At 28.8% G+C, this 21874-nt stretch overlaps 1 protein-coding gene across 2 annotated transcripts; it reads left to right on the forward strand.

Moving 5' to 3' along the window:
• Positions 1–6398: 6398 nt before the first annotated feature.
• LOC130668383 (synaptic vesicle glycoprotein 2B-like) lies at positions 6399–18439 on the forward strand. 2 transcript variants are annotated; one of them, XM_057470651.1, is made up of 13 exons: positions 6399–6820; positions 7978–8031; positions 8132–8293; positions 9707–9869; positions 9986–10107; positions 11846–12084; positions 12260–12423; positions 15025–15199; positions 15369–15486; positions 17267–17426; positions 17602–17729; positions 17853–17938; positions 18029–18439. In XM_057470651.1, the coding sequence occupies exons 1-12, from the start codon at positions 6769–6771 to the stop codon at positions 17918–17920; spliced, it is 1605 nt and encodes a 534-aa protein (XP_057326634.1). In that variant the 5' UTR covers positions 6399–6768; the 3' UTR covers positions 17921–17938; positions 18029–18439. The 2 variants fall into 2 exon arrangements, with proteins under 2 accessions (XP_057326634.1, XP_057326632.1); XM_057470649.1 differs by having other exon boundaries at positions 17853–18437.
• The last annotated feature ends 3435 nt before the right edge of the window (positions 18440–21874 follow it).

The raw sequence follows: 21874 nt of genomic DNA on the forward strand, positions 1-21874 counted from the left end.
GGTTTGTTGTGGGCCTGTAACTGACGAACTACGTGCTAAAGCGGGATTGCGTGTTTGTTCCCGTCCTCCGACTCCAAAAACGCATAAGCATCCGGAAGGATCTCGAGATTTCATCAGGATCATCTACGTTGCATGAAATAAACCAACAAAAGTTATCAGTTATGGAAAGATGTACTTCAATAAATCAAATATATAATTAGCGGCTTGGGGGGCCGTCGTATCCTGGTCTTCTTTATATATCGACATATTTTTGTACAAGCCCGATGAAAAAAGATTTTATACAATTGTATAAAATTATATACAAAAAATGGCCCGATCCAATTGTATACAACTGTATAGAAATTGTATACAATTCTATACAAATTGTATACAAGTCTATATAATTATATACAATTTTATACAAATTATCTACAATTCTATATAATTATATACAATTCTATATAATTGCAATATATAGAATTGTATATAATTATATAGAATTGTATACAACTTGTATAGAATTGTATACAATTTCTATACAAATTGTATACAATTGGATCGGGCCATTTTTTCTATCCAATTATATATAGTCTATGTATAATTATATATCGTCCATATATAATTGATATATAATTCTATACAATTGTATAAAATCTTTTTTCATCGGAAGTCTGCTTTTATCAAGAAGAAAAGTGTAATTTGTTAAAAATGAAAACAAATACTTTTATAAAATTATAACATATTTACTTTCAAGCTAAAAAAGTAAAAATAAAATATGTGTTCATATGAAGAAGAGTGTTTTTATTTTTCTTTATGTATTTCGACGTACCATTTAAAAATTTTCTCGTCAACTTATCTTTTGTTTTCTCTTATTTCTACAGTAACCACGGCGGCTTTGATTGTCAGGGCTACAACCCAGTAGCTGTTTGTCGTGTAACTTTCGAAAGCTCTTCTGTATAGGTACCCGTGTTACTGTCTCACACACAGCCCGAATGTTCGGTTTAGAGTAAAGTGTAGTATAGATAGAAAGTCTCGTTTGTGACATGTTGAAATGCTGAAAGTACCAGCACAGCAGTATAAGCAGTAAAGTAAGCTTTGAACTGTTGAACTGTATAACACGTACATACAGTTGCTAGGCCACGTGTCAAACAATTTCGTTTGATTTCATCTCAGTTCAATGAGTCAGTAAAATTAAAAAAATAAATAATAAATTAAATCTTTACATATAAATATTTTAATATTATTTTTAGAAGATAAAATAGATCGGCAATAATTATTGAAATATAAGTTAAGATAAAAAATTTTAATTATAAAATTTAATATCATATATTTAAAACGATAAAGATATAATATTAATTTTTGTTAGATTATTTATTTATTTTTTTTTTCATCTCAACAGTCATTGATTTATTTATTTTCATCGTTATCAATTATCTATTTTTCTTTCAGTCGCATTGTCAACGAGACACTTTCAAATGTCAAACTATTCATTAGTTTCGCTGAGGGATTCCTTCATTCAACACTAGGTATACTTAACTTATAAGGACCGAGACACTGAAAAATACGTGAACAATGGAAGGTTAATAATAGGTTTTAAGTTTTATTCATGAGGTAACTAGACTGGGAGGTTGCGATATACTTAGGTAAATTTAATGGACGTAATTAAATTTTACTTTTATTAATCTAATGTCTCGAGTCAAAATTTAAATCGTAGATTGAACGTACTAAACGTTGAAAACATAAATTCAACCTTTGAAGACGTAAATAGCCGTAAAAACGTATTTTAGATGTAGTTGACGTATGAAAACGTAAATGACATACGTAATCGTAGATATAACCTTTCAAAACTTGCAATTAAAAAACTTAAACTATATCGGAAACATTTCATTGGCAAAAATACATGTCTAGCAGTCAGAAGACGAGAAATAGAAATTTTCTCTTTTGGGTCTTACAGACTACCTAGTAGCTAGAAGACCAAAAATAAAAATTCTCAACAGCTGTGGTATATTTTGGGCCTTGTGAGACAGTACTCTACTGATGGCTAATTTCTTATGCTCCGTTGGGTCTTACAGACTACTTAGAAGCTGGGAAACAAGAAATTAAAATTTTCAGCAGCTTTTGAAAATTATTTTGGAGCCTTGCAAGAGATAACTCTAGACTCTATACTCTCTAAACTAACTCACGAGCCATCAATAGATTTATCTCCTAAATCTACGATTACGCAAGTCTTATTTACGTTTTCGTACGTCAACTACGTCTAAAATACGTTTTTACCGCTAATTACGTTTTCAAAGGTTGAATTTACGTTTTCAACGTCTAGTACGTGCAATCTACGATTTAAATTTCGACTCGGGCTTCTTTCATCTTCGAGTTGTATGATCAACAAACACATCAGTTGCATTAATAACCAGTTAAATATCTTGTTTAGTTCCTGTGTGCTATGATACAAATAATTATATAGTATTCCTATTTCCATGTATTCCTCTTCAATGAAGAATCTTTAATCATGCCGTAAATCATGGCAAAAGTCATGTTGTAATCCGGGTCAAAGAAATAACTTGATTTTGACTGCTATAATTTTTTTGACTTGCATTTAACTTAGTTAACTTGATTTCTGCTACACTTACATTTTTAACTACAATATGATTTTTGTAACTTAGAAATTTAGGTCAAATTAAAGTCACATTGACTTGGATTTGACTTAAATAACTTAAATTTAAGTCATCTAAGTCAAAACCAAGAAAACGTGACTTTAATTTGACTTGGTTGGCGTAAATCGGTACTAAGTAAGACATCTTAATCAAAAGCAAGTCAAAATGTGTTTTCATATCTTGAAATGTGTTTTTCATTTATTAAAAGAAAAAACTTAAACTTGACTTGCTTTTCCAGGTTAAAAATAAAACTTGATGTAGACTTGGTCGTCTAAAATCGTGACAAAGTAAGCCAGTTGAGTCTAAATCAAGGCGAATTCACCTTGTTTTAGATTAAACTGGCTTACTTACCGGTTTGTCTAGCAGGACGGTTTATTTTCAATTTTTAAAATTACGCCAATTTCAAGTTAATTTTTTGACCTGGGAAATTTCTTGATGAGTTGTTCAATCTAAAGGGTTAAATATAGAATGCGGATTTTATTCAAGTATTGATAATTTTAAGAGGATCATATCATTAAAAATTAAAGCAAAAATCGATCTATCGGTTGACCCTGCGGGCCAGCCCCAAAACTTCCCGCTGTTTTTGAGCTCCTTGAGCTCAAAAAAATTGTTGTGAATACATTTTCGAGCTTTTCGAGCTCGAAAATACTTTTGTATGCCGTTGTTTTCGAAAAAAAACTTTGTTTACCATTTTTTCTCCAACGATATCTCTCAGACGAATTGACAGATTGAGACGGTTATGGTGACAATCGACGTGTTCTATTGAGTTTTAATGCTGATCAGATTTTAGCAATGACTTATGAAGTCGTTTTTGAGAAATTTCAAAAATACTAAAAAAAAAAAATTTTTTTAATTCTTTCGACAACGGTTTCTCTTGAACGAATGAACCGATTTTGATGGTTGAGGTGGCATTCGATGCGGCTTAGAAAGTTTTAGAGCTGATTGAATTTTTAAATCAATCCATTGAGCACTTTAAAAGTTATAAAAAAAAAACATTTTTGAAACAATTTTATTTTTTGAATATCTCCAAACGAGCCCTACCAATCAAGCTCAATTTTTCACAGCTTTTAGATATTAACAAGTCGTGTCGAATGCCATCTTTACGATCGAAATCGGTTCATCCGCTCAAAAGTTACAGATACTTACATATGTACGTACGTACGTACGTACATACATACATACTAGACTGGGCCAAAAAAATCGCCTATTTTTTTTTTTTCCGATACTGTAAAAATATTATTCTTTATGACCAAAAAAAATTAATGTGCAAGTTTGAGCCCTTAAAATTGATATTAAGAGGTGTATCGTTACGACTATTAGTTTTTTGACGGAAATTTTATTTTTTACCAAAACTCGTAAACTATATATCTAAAAAATTTGAGCAATGTATAATCTTAAAGTAAATTAAATTCCCTACAAAAAATCTATCTTAGTAAATTGACGTAAAACGAGCTGTTCCTTGTAACCGTGCCTTAAACATTGATTTGTTTTTTAAATTCTTTCTTGCTACTTTGGATTTTTGTAACTACTAGAAGTATTACAATTTTTGGAACGAAGTTCCTGATGGGGCGTTTAAAGCCTACACTTTAAAAAATTTGCTAAATGAATGCAGAGTGCATAGTTATTTATTTATTTAAATGAGTTTTGGACCTGATCGGTGCGACAAAATGTGAAACATTCGAGAAAAGTGTAAAAAAACAATGATTTTTAAAAATATTTTTTCGATAGTATTATTTAAACTAACGAAACAATTGCAATAAAGTCTGTAGCGATTGAAAGAGATTACAAAATAGTAGACTTGGTTTAATTTTGAGTACCATTGATATATTAAGCAGGGAGTTATCCTTAAAAAATAAGGACAATCGTCATTTTTTAAATATTTCATCGTCGATAATATCTTTCGAACTAATAGACCGATTTTGGTATTTGAGGTGGCATTCGGCACAATTTTTTAGCCTCTAACGCTCAAAAATTTTCGAAAACAATCAATTCAATGTTTTTCATTTTAATCGAAAAACACACTTTTTTGAAATGTTTGCATTAACGATTTCTTCTGAACAAATAATTCAATTTTGATGATCGAGGTGGCATTTGGCACGGCATAGAGTTTGTTTATTTATTTATTTAGCAATAAACCCAACAGCCATAGCCAATTACAGGGTTACTTTTACATAAATATACAAAAAACAAAAATATATTTGCGGGCAGAAGATGTGCCTCCGAATAGAAGTAAATATAATTTTTAATATTGCAATATTGTATAGTAAAAAAATAATAACAAAATAAAATTATTAATTTTTCCTTAAACACATACATAATAATAGATTTAGCACAGTGAAGTTACTATTTTGTCAAGTAATGCATTTGATAAGCCCGTAGGACTGTCCATTATGTCAAGCAATCGTTCCCGCTCACAGAAACGGTTAACAGAGACAGAGATCCGAAATATTGGCGCTGACTGTGCCAGGTTAGTAGTAGCTTGAGGTATATACAGAGGAACCGGGTTCCTTCGGTTAAACATGGTTACTCCAAAACAAAACATAGGAGCTGAGAGCAGTCTATCATGTTGTTAAAAAATTTAGCCGAAAAAGAGACTTCAGCACACAGGCGCTTTTCTTGCAGCATATAAACTTATTTTCATCACATAGAGCAATGTCAGAAACACCACGCGGTGGATTCTGACCTGTCCTCTTCCAGCACAAAAATTTAAGAAATCTCCTCTGAACACGCTCAATCTTGGAAGAGCTCAAGAGCTGATTAGATTTAGGAATCAATCCATGGAACAAGTTAGAAGTTATTTGAAAAACGTTTTTTAAAAAATTTCATTTTTCAAATAACTCCGAGCAGACTATACTTATTAAGCTTCATTATTCATATATGAGAGGAACTAATAAGCCGCGTCGAATACCACCTCAAAGATCGAAATCGGTTACTCCGTTCAAAAGTTATAAATACGTACATATACAGTTGAAAACTCGGTTATCGAAAATCGAACCGAAACCAATAATTTCCCTTCTTTTAAAAAATTTTTAAATTTCTTAACGAGAAGTTAAAAGAAAATCTAGCGCATTTGTATCCACGAAAACCCATATATTATTATTTTCTAACCGGTCTCGTTTTGTCCACTCTTCTCCTATATATATACATACGCATTTTATTTATGTCACGATAATGATCTGAGCTGTTTCAATTATAGCTCACGCAAGCGCTGTATACAATTCAAAGTCACATATACTAAGAATGCTTTAAAAGAATCAACGAAGTTTTTCATATTGACATTATCTACAAATTCGTATACATATATATATGTAAAAATAATCAATTTCTTAGACATTTCCTTATCGATAAAATATTCTCATGAGAATGTCTGATAATCTTTCCAAGGCTGCTAAGAAATCTCGATTATTCTCTTATTTCTTTAAATGGAATGTCATTTAAATAAAATAGGTATTGAAGAAGCTGCTGCGTATGGTTAAATGAAAAAATAATATATATATGATGATTTGCTTATGAATATGTACGTTAATTAATTGTTATCTACAAAATGATATCTCAACTGATTATTCTAGTTAATGAAGTATTTTGTAATTTTAATGACTATTAACACGAGTCTAATGATTTAAGAATGTACGATAATAGATAAATAAATTCAAAATAAATATACGTAGCAGCCAATATTGTCACGTGTTTGAGAGCCAACGAATCAGTTAACCCGTTTTTTTATTAGTGAGCGTTCTCTATTATACTCTGGCAAGAAAAGTTTAGTATTTACAACTCGCCAGTTGACTTGTCACCTCGTGAATGAACACATGTGATTAAGAACTGCTCCAATTAATAGTCATGTTTATTATAAAATAAAATATAAATCACAAGATTTGAATGTTTTTATTGACTTTTATTTGTGATAATATTGTACAAAATGTATTGTGACGTGTGTTATATTTATTTATACCAAATTCTACCTTTCTTCTTCACTTCTTAGTAATATATACTCATAAGACTATTTAATAAAATTAGAACTATAATAAAATACAGTGATTACATTCAGATTAGTAATTAATATCATAATAAAGTGATATCATAATATAAGGCCGATAACTATTTGATTTAGTGTGAGTTTTAATATCATCTGTGAAACATGGTTAATAAAAATTTACGGTGTTCTGTTAGTACTATACAAGTTAATAATGGTAAGAATTTATTTTTTTTAAATTATAAATTTTTTAATTAATCAGTTCAAATTTTATTATAAACAAAAATTCATTTATAAAACCAAAGTGTTCGACAAATAAATTTGATAACGATCTTTGTAATTGATGAAATACAATTTTTTTTTTTTAATAATAAACATTTATTAATTAATTAAATTATAAATTTTGTGTGATCTACTAGGTTAGAAAATTTCAAGTACCACGTTTTCTAATGGCATATAAACGCATTGAAAACTTTTCTTGATGCATTTCTTTTTTTTGTTTTTTTTTTCAATAAAAAAACAATTATTAATTATTATTACTATTATTATTATTATTATTATCTTTGTTATTAAGAGAATAAGAAAAATTTTGTTCCGGCCATATCTATATAATAAATTAAGTTAATTTTGAAAAATTTAGTATCGTTAGAAAGGTCTTAACTCGAATTAGTGCCTTTTCATACTTTAAACTCTTTTTTATTGCCAAGTATTGAGTGAAACAAAGTTATTTACATTATTCGCAATACATTTAAATTAAGCGCAAAAAAAAGACGATCGTATTCATCTTCTCTAAATAAATAAATTAATACTTTAATTGTTCTATCACTGAATATAGCTAAATATCACTGAATATATATCTTATATCTATATTATTAAGAGAGAATAAGAAAAATTTAGTCTATGCCATGTCTCTATGATAATAATTAATGATTTTATAAAATTACGGGCATAAAAATTAAAAAAAATTCTGAGATTAGATACTGAATTTTTTTCGTATCAATAAAAGACAACAGCCTTGTGGTAAACCCACGAAATTTAATCAGTTTTTTGTATTTTTCATCGTAGTTGATATATATTGGAAAAAAAAAAGTATCGACGACTTGCAAAAAAAATTTGATCGTGTAGAATTTTTTTCAAATCCTATAATTAACACAATTTTTGAAATCGATTGGTTCGCGAATTAATGAAAACATTTGAAAGTAAATTGTTAAGACCTTAATAAACGAGAAAATCAAACTTACTAAATTTGGTAGTGATACTCGGGCAGTCACGTGTGACTGTGGGTTGCTTGTTATTATTATTATTATTATTATTATTATTATAAAACAAGAAAAAATAATTGTTAATTATTATTTTGGTCTATTGAATATTCAGACAATGAAGTTAAGGAACCAAGTGCAGATTTTGAAACAGCTCTCTCAGCGACTGGTGAGTAGAATAAAAATATCTAGTAACACATGATAATAAACCAAAAAATAATTATAATTATAAAATATGTGTATACATTTCAAATGATTTAAACAAATAGGTTTCGGTGCGTTTAATATTTTCCTGATGTTGGCATTGATCCCAGTGGGTTGGGCTAGCGCTTTTGATATGACGTCTTCAGCATTTATCTTGGCTTCAGCAGAATGCGAACTTGAATTAACATTTATTCGTAAAGGTTTACTCTGCAGCGCTGTATATATCGGTACATAAATTTTATAGATAAAGTATATACTCTTGAAATCAATTAACGTAATCAAGATCACATCAATTATACCAAAAGATTGATATAATTTTGATCTAATAATAATTATAATTACCGAATAAAACATTATTCAGATCTAACGAGGTCTGATGAGATCGAAGTAGATCTAATTTCTTTCAAATTTTTTGCCATCCATCGATCTACATTAGACTGATTAAAAATAATCGACTATTTTTTTTTTATTAAGGACACACACTGAAAAGTTTCAGTAGAATGAAAGAAGACGCCAGTGAAAATTTGAGTCCTTAAAATTAATATTAAGTACTCCCTGAATGCGATTTTCTATTCCCGTTTAAATAACATGGAAAAAAAATTTTAAGTTTGAAATTTTGTATTTCCGTAATGACATATTGTACAAATAAGCCGAGGATATAATTACGTAGGAAATTTGATGCTCTACAAAAAAGTACTCAAGAAAAATTATTTAAGCTTGAAGTCAAATTTATAGTAAATTTTGAGATCTTCTTACTTTCACAGTGAAACTATCAGACTTATCCGAAAATTTTATGAGACCTTTTTTGTAGATAATTTTATTTCCCACAAATTATTTCAGATGAAGTTATTCGAAATTTCGCAGTGTTTTCTAGTTATTACCATTTTTATGTCAAGATCTGAAAAAAAAGGGTTTGAATCGATTTTGAGATCTTGACATTAAAACGGTAAAAACTAGAAAACAATGCGAAATTTCAAAAAACTTTGCTCATGGTAATTTGTAGTAAATAAAATTTTCTACAAAAAAGGTCCTATAACATTTTGTGATAAGTCTGATTGTTTTGCTGTGAGAGTAAAAAGATCTCGAAATTCACTATAAATTGGAATTAAAGCTTAAATAACTTTTGAAGAGATGGATTTATTAAAAAAACCATAAGAGTACTTTTTTGTAGAACGTTAAATTTCCTATGGAACTATATGGGCTTATTTGTATGATACGTCATTACGGAGATTTAAAATTTCAAACTTAAAAACTTTTTTCCTCATATTATTTAAATAGAAAATAGAAAATCGCAATCAAGGAGTACTTAATATTAATTTTAAGCGCTCAAATTTTGACTGGCGCCTTTTTTTATCCTATTGAAACTTTTCAGTGCGTGTCCCTGATAAAAAAAAATAGTCGATTTTTTGAATCAGTCTAATCTACATCCAATAATATAGATCTTTTTTGACACAAAATTATTTGAAATTTTTTTTTTCTAAGGCCCCAAAATTTATTTTGAAATTAAAGTTTTAATTTTTACATTTTTATGATTTGCCTTTTTTAGATTTGATAAAAAAATTTTAAAAATTAGATCTATGTAGATCTAGAATATTTTTCCAAGGAATTAAAAATGAGAAAAAAAAATTATTTATTTTCAGGAATGATGTTTACCCCGTTATTTTGGGGTTTTGTATCAGATCGTTTTCCCAAACGAACATTAATGCTTTTTGGTCTATTGATTGATGCATTGTGTAATATACTTTGCAGTGTCATTGATTCATATTACATTTTTATAATTCTTAAATTCATAACTGGCACTATGTAAGTATTTAATATTTACCATAAGCAAACAATTATTTTAATGATAACACTCAATTTGCTAAAGTAATTTAAAACATAAGTGTTACTTTTTATTACAAAGCTAATATTTATTATAGTGTTAGTGGGCCGTTTACACTTCTTATTCCTTATCTCAGTGAATTTCAACCAAATAAATATCGAGCTAAATTTATTACTTGGTCCGGCCTTTTATACAATGCAGGATTTATTATTCCAGCAGGTAAAAATTATTACTAGAATTATATAATTATATAAACCAATAAATATTCATCTTTCCCGTAAATATTCATCTTTCCCGTAAAGAAGAATAAAATCTAACGACACGGAAATAAAATTATGGAAACTTTTGTCATGCATTATGGCAATATTTCCCATAGTGGTATAGAAATTGTACCCATACTATTATAGGGGTGGTTCCCATAATATCATAAAATTTTTTTTTTTGCAAAATAGTGTGGAAATTTCCCTCATGATATGGAGAGATTTAAATAAAGCTTCTTCGACACTAAATTTGTTAAAAAAAAAAATTTTTGTTAAAAATTTTAATGTTTTTGCCAAATACAATTTTTTTTTTTTCAATGTTTGAATATTTATCTTTATATTTAACAATATTTCTGTGTATTATAGAAGTGATTACCACACTTTTCTTTAAATTAATTTTTTCATGATGGTATGGGAACCATTACCATAACATTAGAAAAATGGTTCCTATAATAGTATGGGAACCATCCCAATAGCATTATGGGAACCATTCCTATAATATTATCGGAATAGTTCCCATACTTTTATACACGGAAAAAAATTTACTGTTACTGCAACAGGAGGCATTCAGGAGGAAATCCTGTTGCTGCAACGTGGCTGCCTCCTGTCGCAGCTGCAGGAAAATTCTGTTGCTACAACAGGATTTTTTCTTGTTGCTGCAACATGAATGCCTCCTGTTGCAGCAACAGTAAATTTTTTCCCGTGTAGGAACAACTCCTATAAATTATAGGAACCATTCCAATAAGTATAGGATCCATCCCTATAATGCTATGGGTAGCATTCCCATAATTATAAGAACTGTTCCTATAATTGTAGGAACCATTCCTGTAATTATAGGAACTGCTCCCGTAATTTATGGTCATAATTCCTATGTTGGTATAGGAAAAAATTTTATAGAATTTTGGGAACCATTTCCATAATTTTCTTTCCGTCGAGATAAGGTCATATTTGATCAGATATTGAATTTATTTCGTTAGATCTAGATTTTTTTCTTGTCACGTGCTTACTTCTCCCCGGGTTAAAAATAAAACTCGATTTAGACTTGGTCGTCTTAAATCGAGACTAGGTCTAAATCAAGTTTTATTTTTGACCCGGGTGATTGTCATATATGTTTCAATCTGGCCAGATATATGTATGTATGTATAACCTTATCGGAACAGATATGACCATATTTAGTCAGATCCGAAAATATATGAGGTAATCTGAACTACTATCAGAAAAAAACGTAGCACATATAATTAGATCTGACGTTAAATGTTCAGACATGATCAGGCCTATATTCACTATCGAACCAGATATGATTTTATCTGACTTGATCTGGCCATACCTCGTCAGATCATTATTATAGTTTTCATGGATTTTATTATTAATTATTAATTATTTACATACATTTAGTATATGTATATTAAATAGATACGTTTCATATCATTCATAAGCATTTAAATAAATGCTGTACATAAAACTGGTTTGCCTCTCGTCGCAACTAGAATTATTTAATTCAATGTCAAGAATTTTTTCATTGCTTCATTCTTTATCAATATTTATACATTCTAATATATTTTATTATGCAAGACTTTCAATTTCAAACAAGCAGTTATAAAATCTAGAAAATTCTATAATATTAATACTAGGTATATTTATTGTAGGTGAGTTGATACTTGTTTTTTTAATAAATAACATTTTTTTTTTTTCCATAGTATTGGCTTTTAATGTAACGCCACTTCAATGGACATTTATTCTCTTTGATCGAGAATTTACTGCTTGGAGACTTTATTACTTCTCATGCTGTATTCCATCTATCCTTGGCTTTTTGGTACTGAGTTTTCTTCCGGAAACTCCTAAAATGCTTATGGAAAATGGATATCTGCCAAGGGCTTATGATTTATTTAGACGTATTTATATAATCAACAATAGACTGCCGATTGACACGTATCCGGTAAAATTTCATTTATTTATAAAATTTAATAATTCAACTTTATAATTTATTTATTTATAGAATATTGATAAAATAATTTTCACTTATCAAAGTGAAAGTTGATGTAGCGATAAATTATCATCAAAAGATCATTAAAATATTGCTAAATTTTTCTAATAATAACTTGTTTTTTTAGATAAAATATTTACAGCAACCTTCGAAAAAACTTAATGAAATAACTGAAGAATCGAAACTTAAAAAAATTCATGATACTTGGGATGATATAAAAGAATTATTTAAACCACCATATTTGGGACATTTTTTAATAATTAACTTACTACAATTTTGCAGTATGCTTTCGTAAGTATGTTTTCTCATTTGATATTTTAATTCTCAATGGGTAAGCTTCCGGCATAAATTTCAAATACAGGGTCTACTAAATCTACTAAAAATTGATTATGATAAAACAAAACGAAACAATGATTTTTTTCATATAATACACTGTATTTTTTTCAAGTCAAGAAATTTTCAATTAAAATTTAATAGTTTTATCATTATAAATAATAAATCGATTGCAAATTTATTTATTTCAATAAATTAAGCGGAAATTTTTCGTCAGAAGTTGAAAAATTATCAAAAAAAATTGTGGTTGTTTTTCTAAAAATATTGAATTTTTCAAAATATTTTAATAAACATTTTTTGTAGTACATTGAATTTTCTGTAAAAAAGGTATTTTACAATTTTTCATAAAACTGATTGGTTATTGAGATGTTTGGAATTCCAAAGAATTAGAAATAGGAATTTGAAGTTTCACTATTTTAATTTATATTATTGAGGATATTTTTACTCTGTGTAGAACCAATAAGATGTTCAGAACAAAGGCTTCACATATATTTTATATTTTTTTCATGATAGGAATAATTGTGATAAGCTTGTTAATTAAAAGTATATAATTACATCGATCATCAGAAATTATGTAAACTTAAATCTTAATGAAAATAATTATTCAACATAAAGGCGTGGTTTGATTTTCAAACGTGACTTTGTTTATTTTCAATAAATCATGATTTATTTTTTATGATAAAAACTTAATGATAATTAATAAAGAAAAACATTATCAGACAATGTGTATTCTTGGAAAAATATGTATTTTTTTTTTCTTCATATATATTAGGGTGGGCCAAAAAAAACAACTAATTTTTTTTTCTTTAGTTACCGTGAAAATATCGTTAAAGATGATGAAAAAAAAAATCTGATAAAGTTTGAGCCCTTAAAATTAATATTAAGAGGGGGCGCTTCGTGATTTTTGATTTCCCATTTAAATAACATGGAATAAAAAAAAGTTTTTAATTTGGAATTTTATATCTCGGCAACGGCTCATTGTACAGATAAGGTCGTGACAAGTGTTTGTAGGCAATTAAATGCTCTACAAAAAAAGTCTCTTATCATTTTTTGATAAATCCATCTGTTCAAAAGTTATTGGAGCTTGAACTAAAATCCCTTCGAAAGTTATTCAAAGTTGAAGTTGAGTCAAAACGACTTTAATAACCTCGAATAACTTTTAAAGGAGTGAATTTAGCAAAAATTGTTAAGAGACTTTTTTTGTAGAGCATTTAATTGTCTTCGAAAATTTCATTGGCTTTTTTTCGGAAACTGATTTTTACATTAATTACAAAATTTTAAAGTTGAACAATCAAATTGTAAAATCATACCAATGTTTAAGGCATGATTATAAAGAAACGGTTCACCTGAAAAAAAATTTCAATCAGACCTTTTTTGTAGAGCATTAAATTTCCTACAAGAAATTTATTCAAGTCTATTTCGTTTATCTCGATTGTTTAAGAGTTATGAAACAAAAACCCGCTCATTCAAAAATTGCGATGATACACCTCTTAATATCAAAATTAAGAACTCAAATTTTCACAATAATTTTTTTTTGTCATTCCAAATAATCTTTTCACAGTATTTAAAAAAAAAATAGTCGATTTTTTTGGCCCAGTCTAATATACATATATACATTAGGGTGAGCCAAAAAAAACCAACCTATCGAATTTATGTCTTAAAAAGGACCTATATATCGAGAAAAAAATTCTCCCATTGGGCAAAATTTTTAGCTCAATTTTAAATGGTGTCGGTAGCAATTTAAAATTTCCCATTTAAATAACACGCAAAAAAATTTGTTTTGATTAAAAATATCATAACTTTTGAACCGTGTGAGATAAAAATTCGGCTCTAGAATATTTTTGTATGGCATTAAATTTTTTTAAAAAAAGTCCCGGGAGTCGAATTTGTAAACTTGATATTTTGTATACTAACAGGCCATCAAAGTCTAGAGCAAACAGAATCATACAAATTTAAGACTTTACTATTAAAAATATCAATACTTTGTTCTACATGTAGTGCAATGAAATCACAAACAATATCCACGTTGTAACAAATAATATTTTGTTATCAATCACAATAAAAGAAAAGTACTTGGAAAATTCAAATAAAGCCTTAAATTTGTACGATTCTGTTTACTCTAGACTATGATAGCCTGTTAGTATACGAAATATCAAGTTTACAAATTCGACTCCCAGGACTTTTTTTAGAGGAATTTAATGCCCTATAAGATTATTCCAGATCCGAATTTTTGTCTCACATGGTTCAAAAGTTATAATATTTTTAATTAAAAAAAATTTTTTCGCATGTTATTTAAATGGGAAATTTCAAATGGCTACCGACACCTTTTAAAATTGAGCTAAAAATTTTGCCCAATGGGAGAATTTTTTTCTCGATATATAGGTCCTTTTTAAGACATAAATTCGATAGGTTGGTTTTTTTGGCTCAACCTAATATACATATATATATGAATAAATTACAGAAGTTAATGTATTTAAAAATTTTGAATTAAAGAAATAAATTTAAAGACTAAAGATAATTTTAAAAAGTTAAAATATTAAATATCAAATACATCAACAGATTCAACACTTTGCGGCTTTGGGTACCGCACATGTTCATCATAATCAACAACTTTGACTACTCTCTGTGGGATCCTGCCCGTGGCAATCCAACGATATGCGAGTACTTGATTCCTGGCGTGATTCCCCCGGGTCTACCGAATGAGACTTTCTATGCAAATCACACCTGCATTCGGGTAATATGTCGGTACTGTAAATGCAGTTAACATTGAATCCACCATCTCTCATTTGTTCATAAGCATTTTCGTATCGTCTATTGTATTGTTCTACATAAATAATATCCGCCGAACTGAATGCATCATTATACGTTATTTCACTACTCTATTAAATTTTATTTTATTTCAGTGGTACATAAATCCAAGCGTATATATCAATTCAAGTATTATTGCTGCTTCCGCCGTTGGATTTTCATTCCTTGTTAGCCTATTTTATACCACTAGACTGCGAAAAAAAACTGTTTTGAGTAAGTTTGGTAATTTATCATTTAATTAATCATTATTATTAATATTATGTAATTTGAATCGGTATTAATAATACAAGAAGAGAAATTAACGGTACACAGAAAAAAAAGAAATATTGCTGCAACAGAAACGTTCCTGTAGCATGAGTTTGTGGCTGCAACAGGAATAACCTGTGGCAGCCACAGGAATAATCCTGTTGCAACTACAGGTCCATTCCTGTTGCAGTCACAGGAATAATCTCAGATTCGTAGTAAGTATAAAAACACCGGCACACAAAAAAAAAACTTGTCTGTACACCGGGCGCCACCTATCTACGGGCATGTTTTTCGACCCGCTGAATACGAATTTCAGGTCAGTTTAGGCCGCCCAGCCTTCAATTTCGAGTAAATTGCAAAAAACCCCAAAACATAGCGAAAATTCGATGTTTTGGCAAGAAAAAAAATTTTGAGATCTAAGGCAAACATAATTTTCATGTATTTTGATCTGTTAAATACTAATTTCGATCGTACGTTAATCATAAACCGTTTTAAATCTAAAAAAATTGTAAAAAATCATCAAAAATAGCAAAAATCGAAGAAAATTGGGATTATCTTGGTACAAAAAATTTTGTGGACCCGGATTGACGAAGATTTTCATGTAATTTAATCTGCTTGATCTGATTCTGCAATAAATTTGGCCCATAGTCTCCTCAAACATTCATAAAATTTTAAAAAATCGATAAAATAGCAGAAAATTGCTGCTGAAAGAATGGAAAAAAATCTTTTAAACAAAATTAAACAAATTTCTTGTATTTTTTATTTCTAAAATACAAGATCAAGTTCCAAGAATGTACACAAATTGAATTTTTAACGGTTTTTCGAGGGTATTGTACTGTTTCATTCTCAAATGATCTACGACGTAAATACCTCTTTTTTCACCTTTGCCTTTATTTGTACTTTGTATTTTGTTAATAAAATATACAAGAAATTTATTTACTTGTGTTTAAAAGATTTTTTTCCATATTTTCAGCAGCAATTTTCTGCTATTTTATCGGTTTTTTGCAGTTTTATGAATGTTTGAGGGGACTATGGGCCAAATTTATTGCAGAATCAGATCAAGCAGATTAAATTACATGAAAATCTTCGTCAATCCGGGTCCACAAAATTTTTAATGCCAAGATAATTCCAATTTTCTTCGATTTTTGCAATTTTTTATGATTTTTTACAATTTTTTTTAGATTTAAAACGGTTTATGATTAACGTACGATCGAAATTAGTATTTAACAGATCAAAATACATGAAAATTATGCTTGTCTTAGATCTAAAAATTTTTTTTCTTGCCAACACATCGAATTTTCGCTATAATTTGGGGTTTTTTGCAATTTACTCGAAATTGAAGGCTGGACGGCCTAAACTGACTTGAAATTCGTATTCAGCGAGTCGAAAAACATGCCCGTAGATAGGTGGCGCTCGGTGTACAGACAATTTTTTTTTGTATGCCGGTGTAATGATTATTAGTGGAATTGAGAATCAACGACGGTGATATATATTTTTGTCTACACGCACACACACATACGCACACACACAGACACACGCACGCACATACACGTGTAACACATGCTTAGACACACACAAGAGTAGGCGCACATACGTACTCACACACATACACACATGTATAAATTTTTTTTCCGAAATGTTACCAAAAAACTAAAAACCATGAAAATCAATCTAATTGGCTTTGAATTATATAACTTAATCTGCATAGAATATTGTTATTATCATAATAATGTTTTATTTTATTTAGTTATTAGTTACTTGATCGCAATATTCAGCAGTTTTGGAACTAATTGGGCACAACTTGTACCTTTAATGTTGACCCTATCAGCATCTATTGTTGTAACGGGCCGAATAACGGCTAACATAGTTATCGCGGCTAATGCCGACGTCATTCCCATACCGTTAAGGTAATACCCTCTACATCGATGCTTTTGATAACTATATAATAACTCATCTTTCCGATCTTTACATCTTTTGTGTTTGCTTTTGAATTTTAATTACCTATTAAACCTATCTATAGTAAATAAACTTACAACATATATTAAACTCTTAACTCAATAAATAATTCGATATAATGTTTAGAACAACGGCTGTCAGTTTTATCACAAATACCGGAAATTTAGCAAGTATTGTCGGAAACCTCGTATTTCCAGTTCTTCTCGAATTTGAATGTCTCAGTGCGTTCATGGGAATTGGCGCAATGTTAATACGTAAGTTCGCTAAAGTAATCGTTTATTCATATCATATAATTTATTAATGATTACAGAAGTTTTAGCATTAATTACATAAGTTTGTAATACATTTGAATAATCGATTTCATTATCATTTTTCAGCATGTGTCTTTATGTCACTTTTTACGCTACGATCAGAGGGAAAAAAAATAACTATAACACCTCCTTAAAGTAACAACTTAATATATGTAATATATAATGTGCAAATTCATAAATAGTTAAAAATATCAAGTCAAAATTAGGACAGAAATATAATTGGGTCATATTTATTGATTTAGTTATAGTCAACAGATAGAAAAACAGTATTACTCTTTGATGGGGTTTACTTTTAAGATGATAAGCCAAGAGGATGAAGATTATTCAGGACGATGATGATGATGATGATGACGATAATGATGGACTTAACAATGTAATATAATTATTAAACTTCCGTTTTAATTTGCATCACTGACTGGAATAATTGATATTGATACTCAAGTATACGCTTTACTTTCAATAAGTTTAAAGTTTAACTTTGTACTTAGGTAATAAACATCATAAAACTTAATTAATATTAATGTAAAGAAAAAATGATTAAAAAGAGAAAAAAAATTAATTCATGACAAAGTGTGATTATAAATGTATCTTATATTTTAACTTATGTATAAAATATTCTTCATACAATTGTGATAGTTTAAATTAAAATAATAAATTTTTTTTTTTTACTTACTATACCTTTTAAACAACTGATTTTTACTTATTCTTTTGTATACATATATTACCATACTTTATTATAAATATGCATACATTGATATGGAATTTAATGAAGGGATCGACTGATAATGGCTGAAGGTGCGTGATACTCTCTATCGCAGCATTACGATCAAATTTCCCGGGTCACAAGGTAAATTGGGATATTACACGTTGTTTACAACGCGGTAGTTAATTAGCTCGAGGCAGACATCCGGTTGTTTGCCACGCGAGCAACTTTTGGAATATCGTTCACTCATTTACGCAGTAAAGTACTTTGTATAGGATATGTTATATAGATAGGTGAGTACATATCGACATACATATGTATAAATGTAAGTAATAGTTTAATCAAACTTGGCCATAGATGCTGTGTGTAACATACAGTTACAAATCACTCACTTCAATATCTCAAAAGTTAATATAAAGTTAACTACAAGTGTGACTTTTCTGAACGAATATAAGCATCGAAGGTTTGACGGCAAATTACTAACTCACTTCCGTTACCCCATCGTGTTATAATGAGTTTTCAAAGAAAAAGTATATCAAGTAAACACATAGTTAGGTTATGAAATAAATTTGTCGTGCTAAAATTTAGCTTGGTTTGTCGATATATTTTCCATATTTAGATATTTATTAGCATTAAGTATGTTATAAATCTTTAATGTATTTAAACTCAAGTTTTTTTAAAAGTAATTAAATTTTAAACAATTTTATTATCATTAATGCGAAAATACAATTACGTTAAATTAAAAAGTTTATATATAATTATATATAGTTTTAGAAGGATATTATGAACCACTAAATTCTACCGTGATGAAAATTTACACCAACTAAAAACATATACAGAGTAGTTTGTAACTATCTGCAATAGATTATGAGGCTTTTACTTTAACTATCTCAAATATGTTCAGACACTTTTCAGATCCTTTTTAGCCGAGTGTTGAATCCTTTCAATTGACAGTACACTGCTATGAAAAGAGAAAATTTCTATTCATATACGAGGAATCTAAGGAAGATTAAACACGACGTAAAACTAAATGGAGTTAAAAAAAAAATTGTGTGTACAAAAATAAATTAATTATGTGAATTGAATTTTTCATGGTTTTTTATCGAAAAAAAAAAAAAAAAAAAAACGTGAAAATTACGTGTAAAGTATTTTTACCAATGGTACGTAATTATTTAGAGAGTAAATGTATGACTTACAGAATTAAGTTAAAATTAAATTAAAAAAATTTTTTTATTTCTTCTCACTCTTTGAGTGATCCCTTTTTATCTCAGCAAGGTTGCGCGCGTTAACCGTTTTGCCTTGGGTAAGCAAAGAAGTGACAAAAAAATTCATTTTTTTTTATTTTCCATGTTGGCACACGGAAAAAAAAGATAGAAATGGTTACTGTACCTCGTTGATAGATAGATGTTTAATATTAAATTGCATAAATTTGCATATTTGTCATAAACATTAATCTAGTAGAGCTAGTACATTGCCATAATTTGACCTTATTTATTTGTACCTTAAAATTTTTTAAATTAAATAAGGGTGGGTCGGGCGGAATAAGTATATTGGACTGGTACACGGAAAAAAATAGATAGGATTGGTTACTGTGCTACAAAAGAATGATCGTAAAGTATGTAAAAATTAATCTTAGCACATTACTAGTTCTCATTAAAATAAGAATGGGTCGTTTTTACATACGACTGAGTACGATCCAACATAGCAACCATTACTATGTTACACATTATGTCAAAAACATGACTGGTTATCGTGTTCACAATCACCATTCGCTTTCCAGATAATACAGGTTCCTTTCAGCAGTCGATGTGTTACTATATAAAACAGGTATAGGTCCTGTGTGGAGGTGCGAAAGACTCCCCGGACAAATGCGTTCCATTGTCGTTCAGCATTAGTAATCATTTCTGTGCTAGACAGGAACTGTTGCTTTCAGTCACATGTCTGAGTGCTGTTTACAACATTAGTTCCCGCCAAACAGTAGTCAGACATGTGACTGAAAGCATCAGTTCCTGTCCAGCACTAGAATGATTACTATGTTGAACGACAATGGAACGCATTTGTCCGGGGAGTCTTTCGCACCTCCACACAGGACCTATACCTATTTTGTATAGTAATACATCGACTGCTGAAAGGAACCTGTATTATCTGGAAAGCGAATGGTGACTGTGAACACGATAACCACACTGTTAAAGAAATTGTTTGAATTTTGAAAACATTGTATGTAACGCAATAAACACATACATTTGTGCTTGAAATTTCACTACTAATTTCATATAGAATTTAAAATACATGTTTTTCAATTTTCAAATTAACACTGAATATTCGAATAACCCGATAAAAAAAGATTTTACACAATTGTATAAAATTATATACAAAAAATGGCCCGATCCAATTGTATACAACTGTATAGAAATTGTATACAATTTTGTACAAAGTGTATACAAGTCTATATAATTATATACAATTTTATACAAATTATATACAATTCTCTATAATTGCAATATATAGAATTGTATATAATTATATAGAATTGTATACAATTTGTATAGAATTGTATACAATTTCTATACAAATTGTATACAATTGGATCGGGCCATTTTTTCTATCCAATTATATATAGTGCATATATAATTATATATAATTGATATATAATTCTATACAATTGTATAAAATCTTTTTTCATCGGGAAGTATTATGAAATTTCAAATGGAATTATTAAAATTCAATATCTCTTAGAATTTTCAATACTTGGTTTAAAAATTTAAAAAAACAAGTATAAATTTTAAGTACGTTTATTAAAATTCATATTTTTTATCTTAATTTTAAATACCAGCTTGATTATTAAATTACGTATATTAAATTTGAAGCTTTTTTTATTGAAAATACAATTTAAATATCTAGTTATGAAAATTCAATTCCTTTTGTTTTGTAATTTTTAAATTACTTTTAACAGTGCAGTCATGTTTTCGACATAAAGTGTAACATAGTAATGGTTGCTATGTTGGATCGTACTCAGTCGTATGTAAAAACGACCCATTCTTATTTTAATGAGAACTAGTAATGTGCTAAGATTAATTTTTACATACTTTACGATCATTCTTTTGCAGCACAGTAACCATTCCTATCTATTTTTTTTTTTCGTGTACCAGTCCATTATACTTATTCCGCCCGACCCACCCTTATTTAATTTAAGAAATTTTAAGATACAAAGAAATAAGGTCAAATTATTGCAATGTACTAGCTCTACTAGATTAATGTTTATGACAAATATGCAAAGTTATGCAATTTAATATTAAACATCTATCTATCAACGAGGTACCTCAAAGAATCCATTAAATAGTAGGTACATAAAAATGCAAATAAGATCATCTAAAAACATGGATGC

The sequence above is a fragment of the Microplitis mediator genome, chromosome 5 (assembly GCF_029852145.1).
Source record: "Microplitis mediator isolate UGA2020A chromosome 5, iyMicMedi2.1, whole genome shotgun sequence".
In the NCBI taxonomy this organism is placed as follows: Eukaryota; Metazoa; Arthropoda; class Insecta; order Hymenoptera; family Braconidae; genus Microplitis; species Microplitis mediator.

Excerpts from the sequence above, each read along its gene's own strand:
- LOC130668383 (XM_057470651.1), top strand. The coding sequence starts at position 6,769 with ATGGTTAATAAAAATTTACGGTGTTCTGTTAGTACTATACAAGTTAAT. Across the intron at positions 12,085-12,259 it reads TGCCGATTGACACGTATCCG|ATAAAATATTTACAGCAACC; the intron begins GTAAAATTTCAT and ends TTGTTTTTTTAG. Across the intron at positions 17,427-17,601 it reads GTCATTCCCATACCGTTAAG|AACAACGGCTGTCAGTTTTA; the intron begins GTAATACCCTCT and ends TATAATGTTTAG.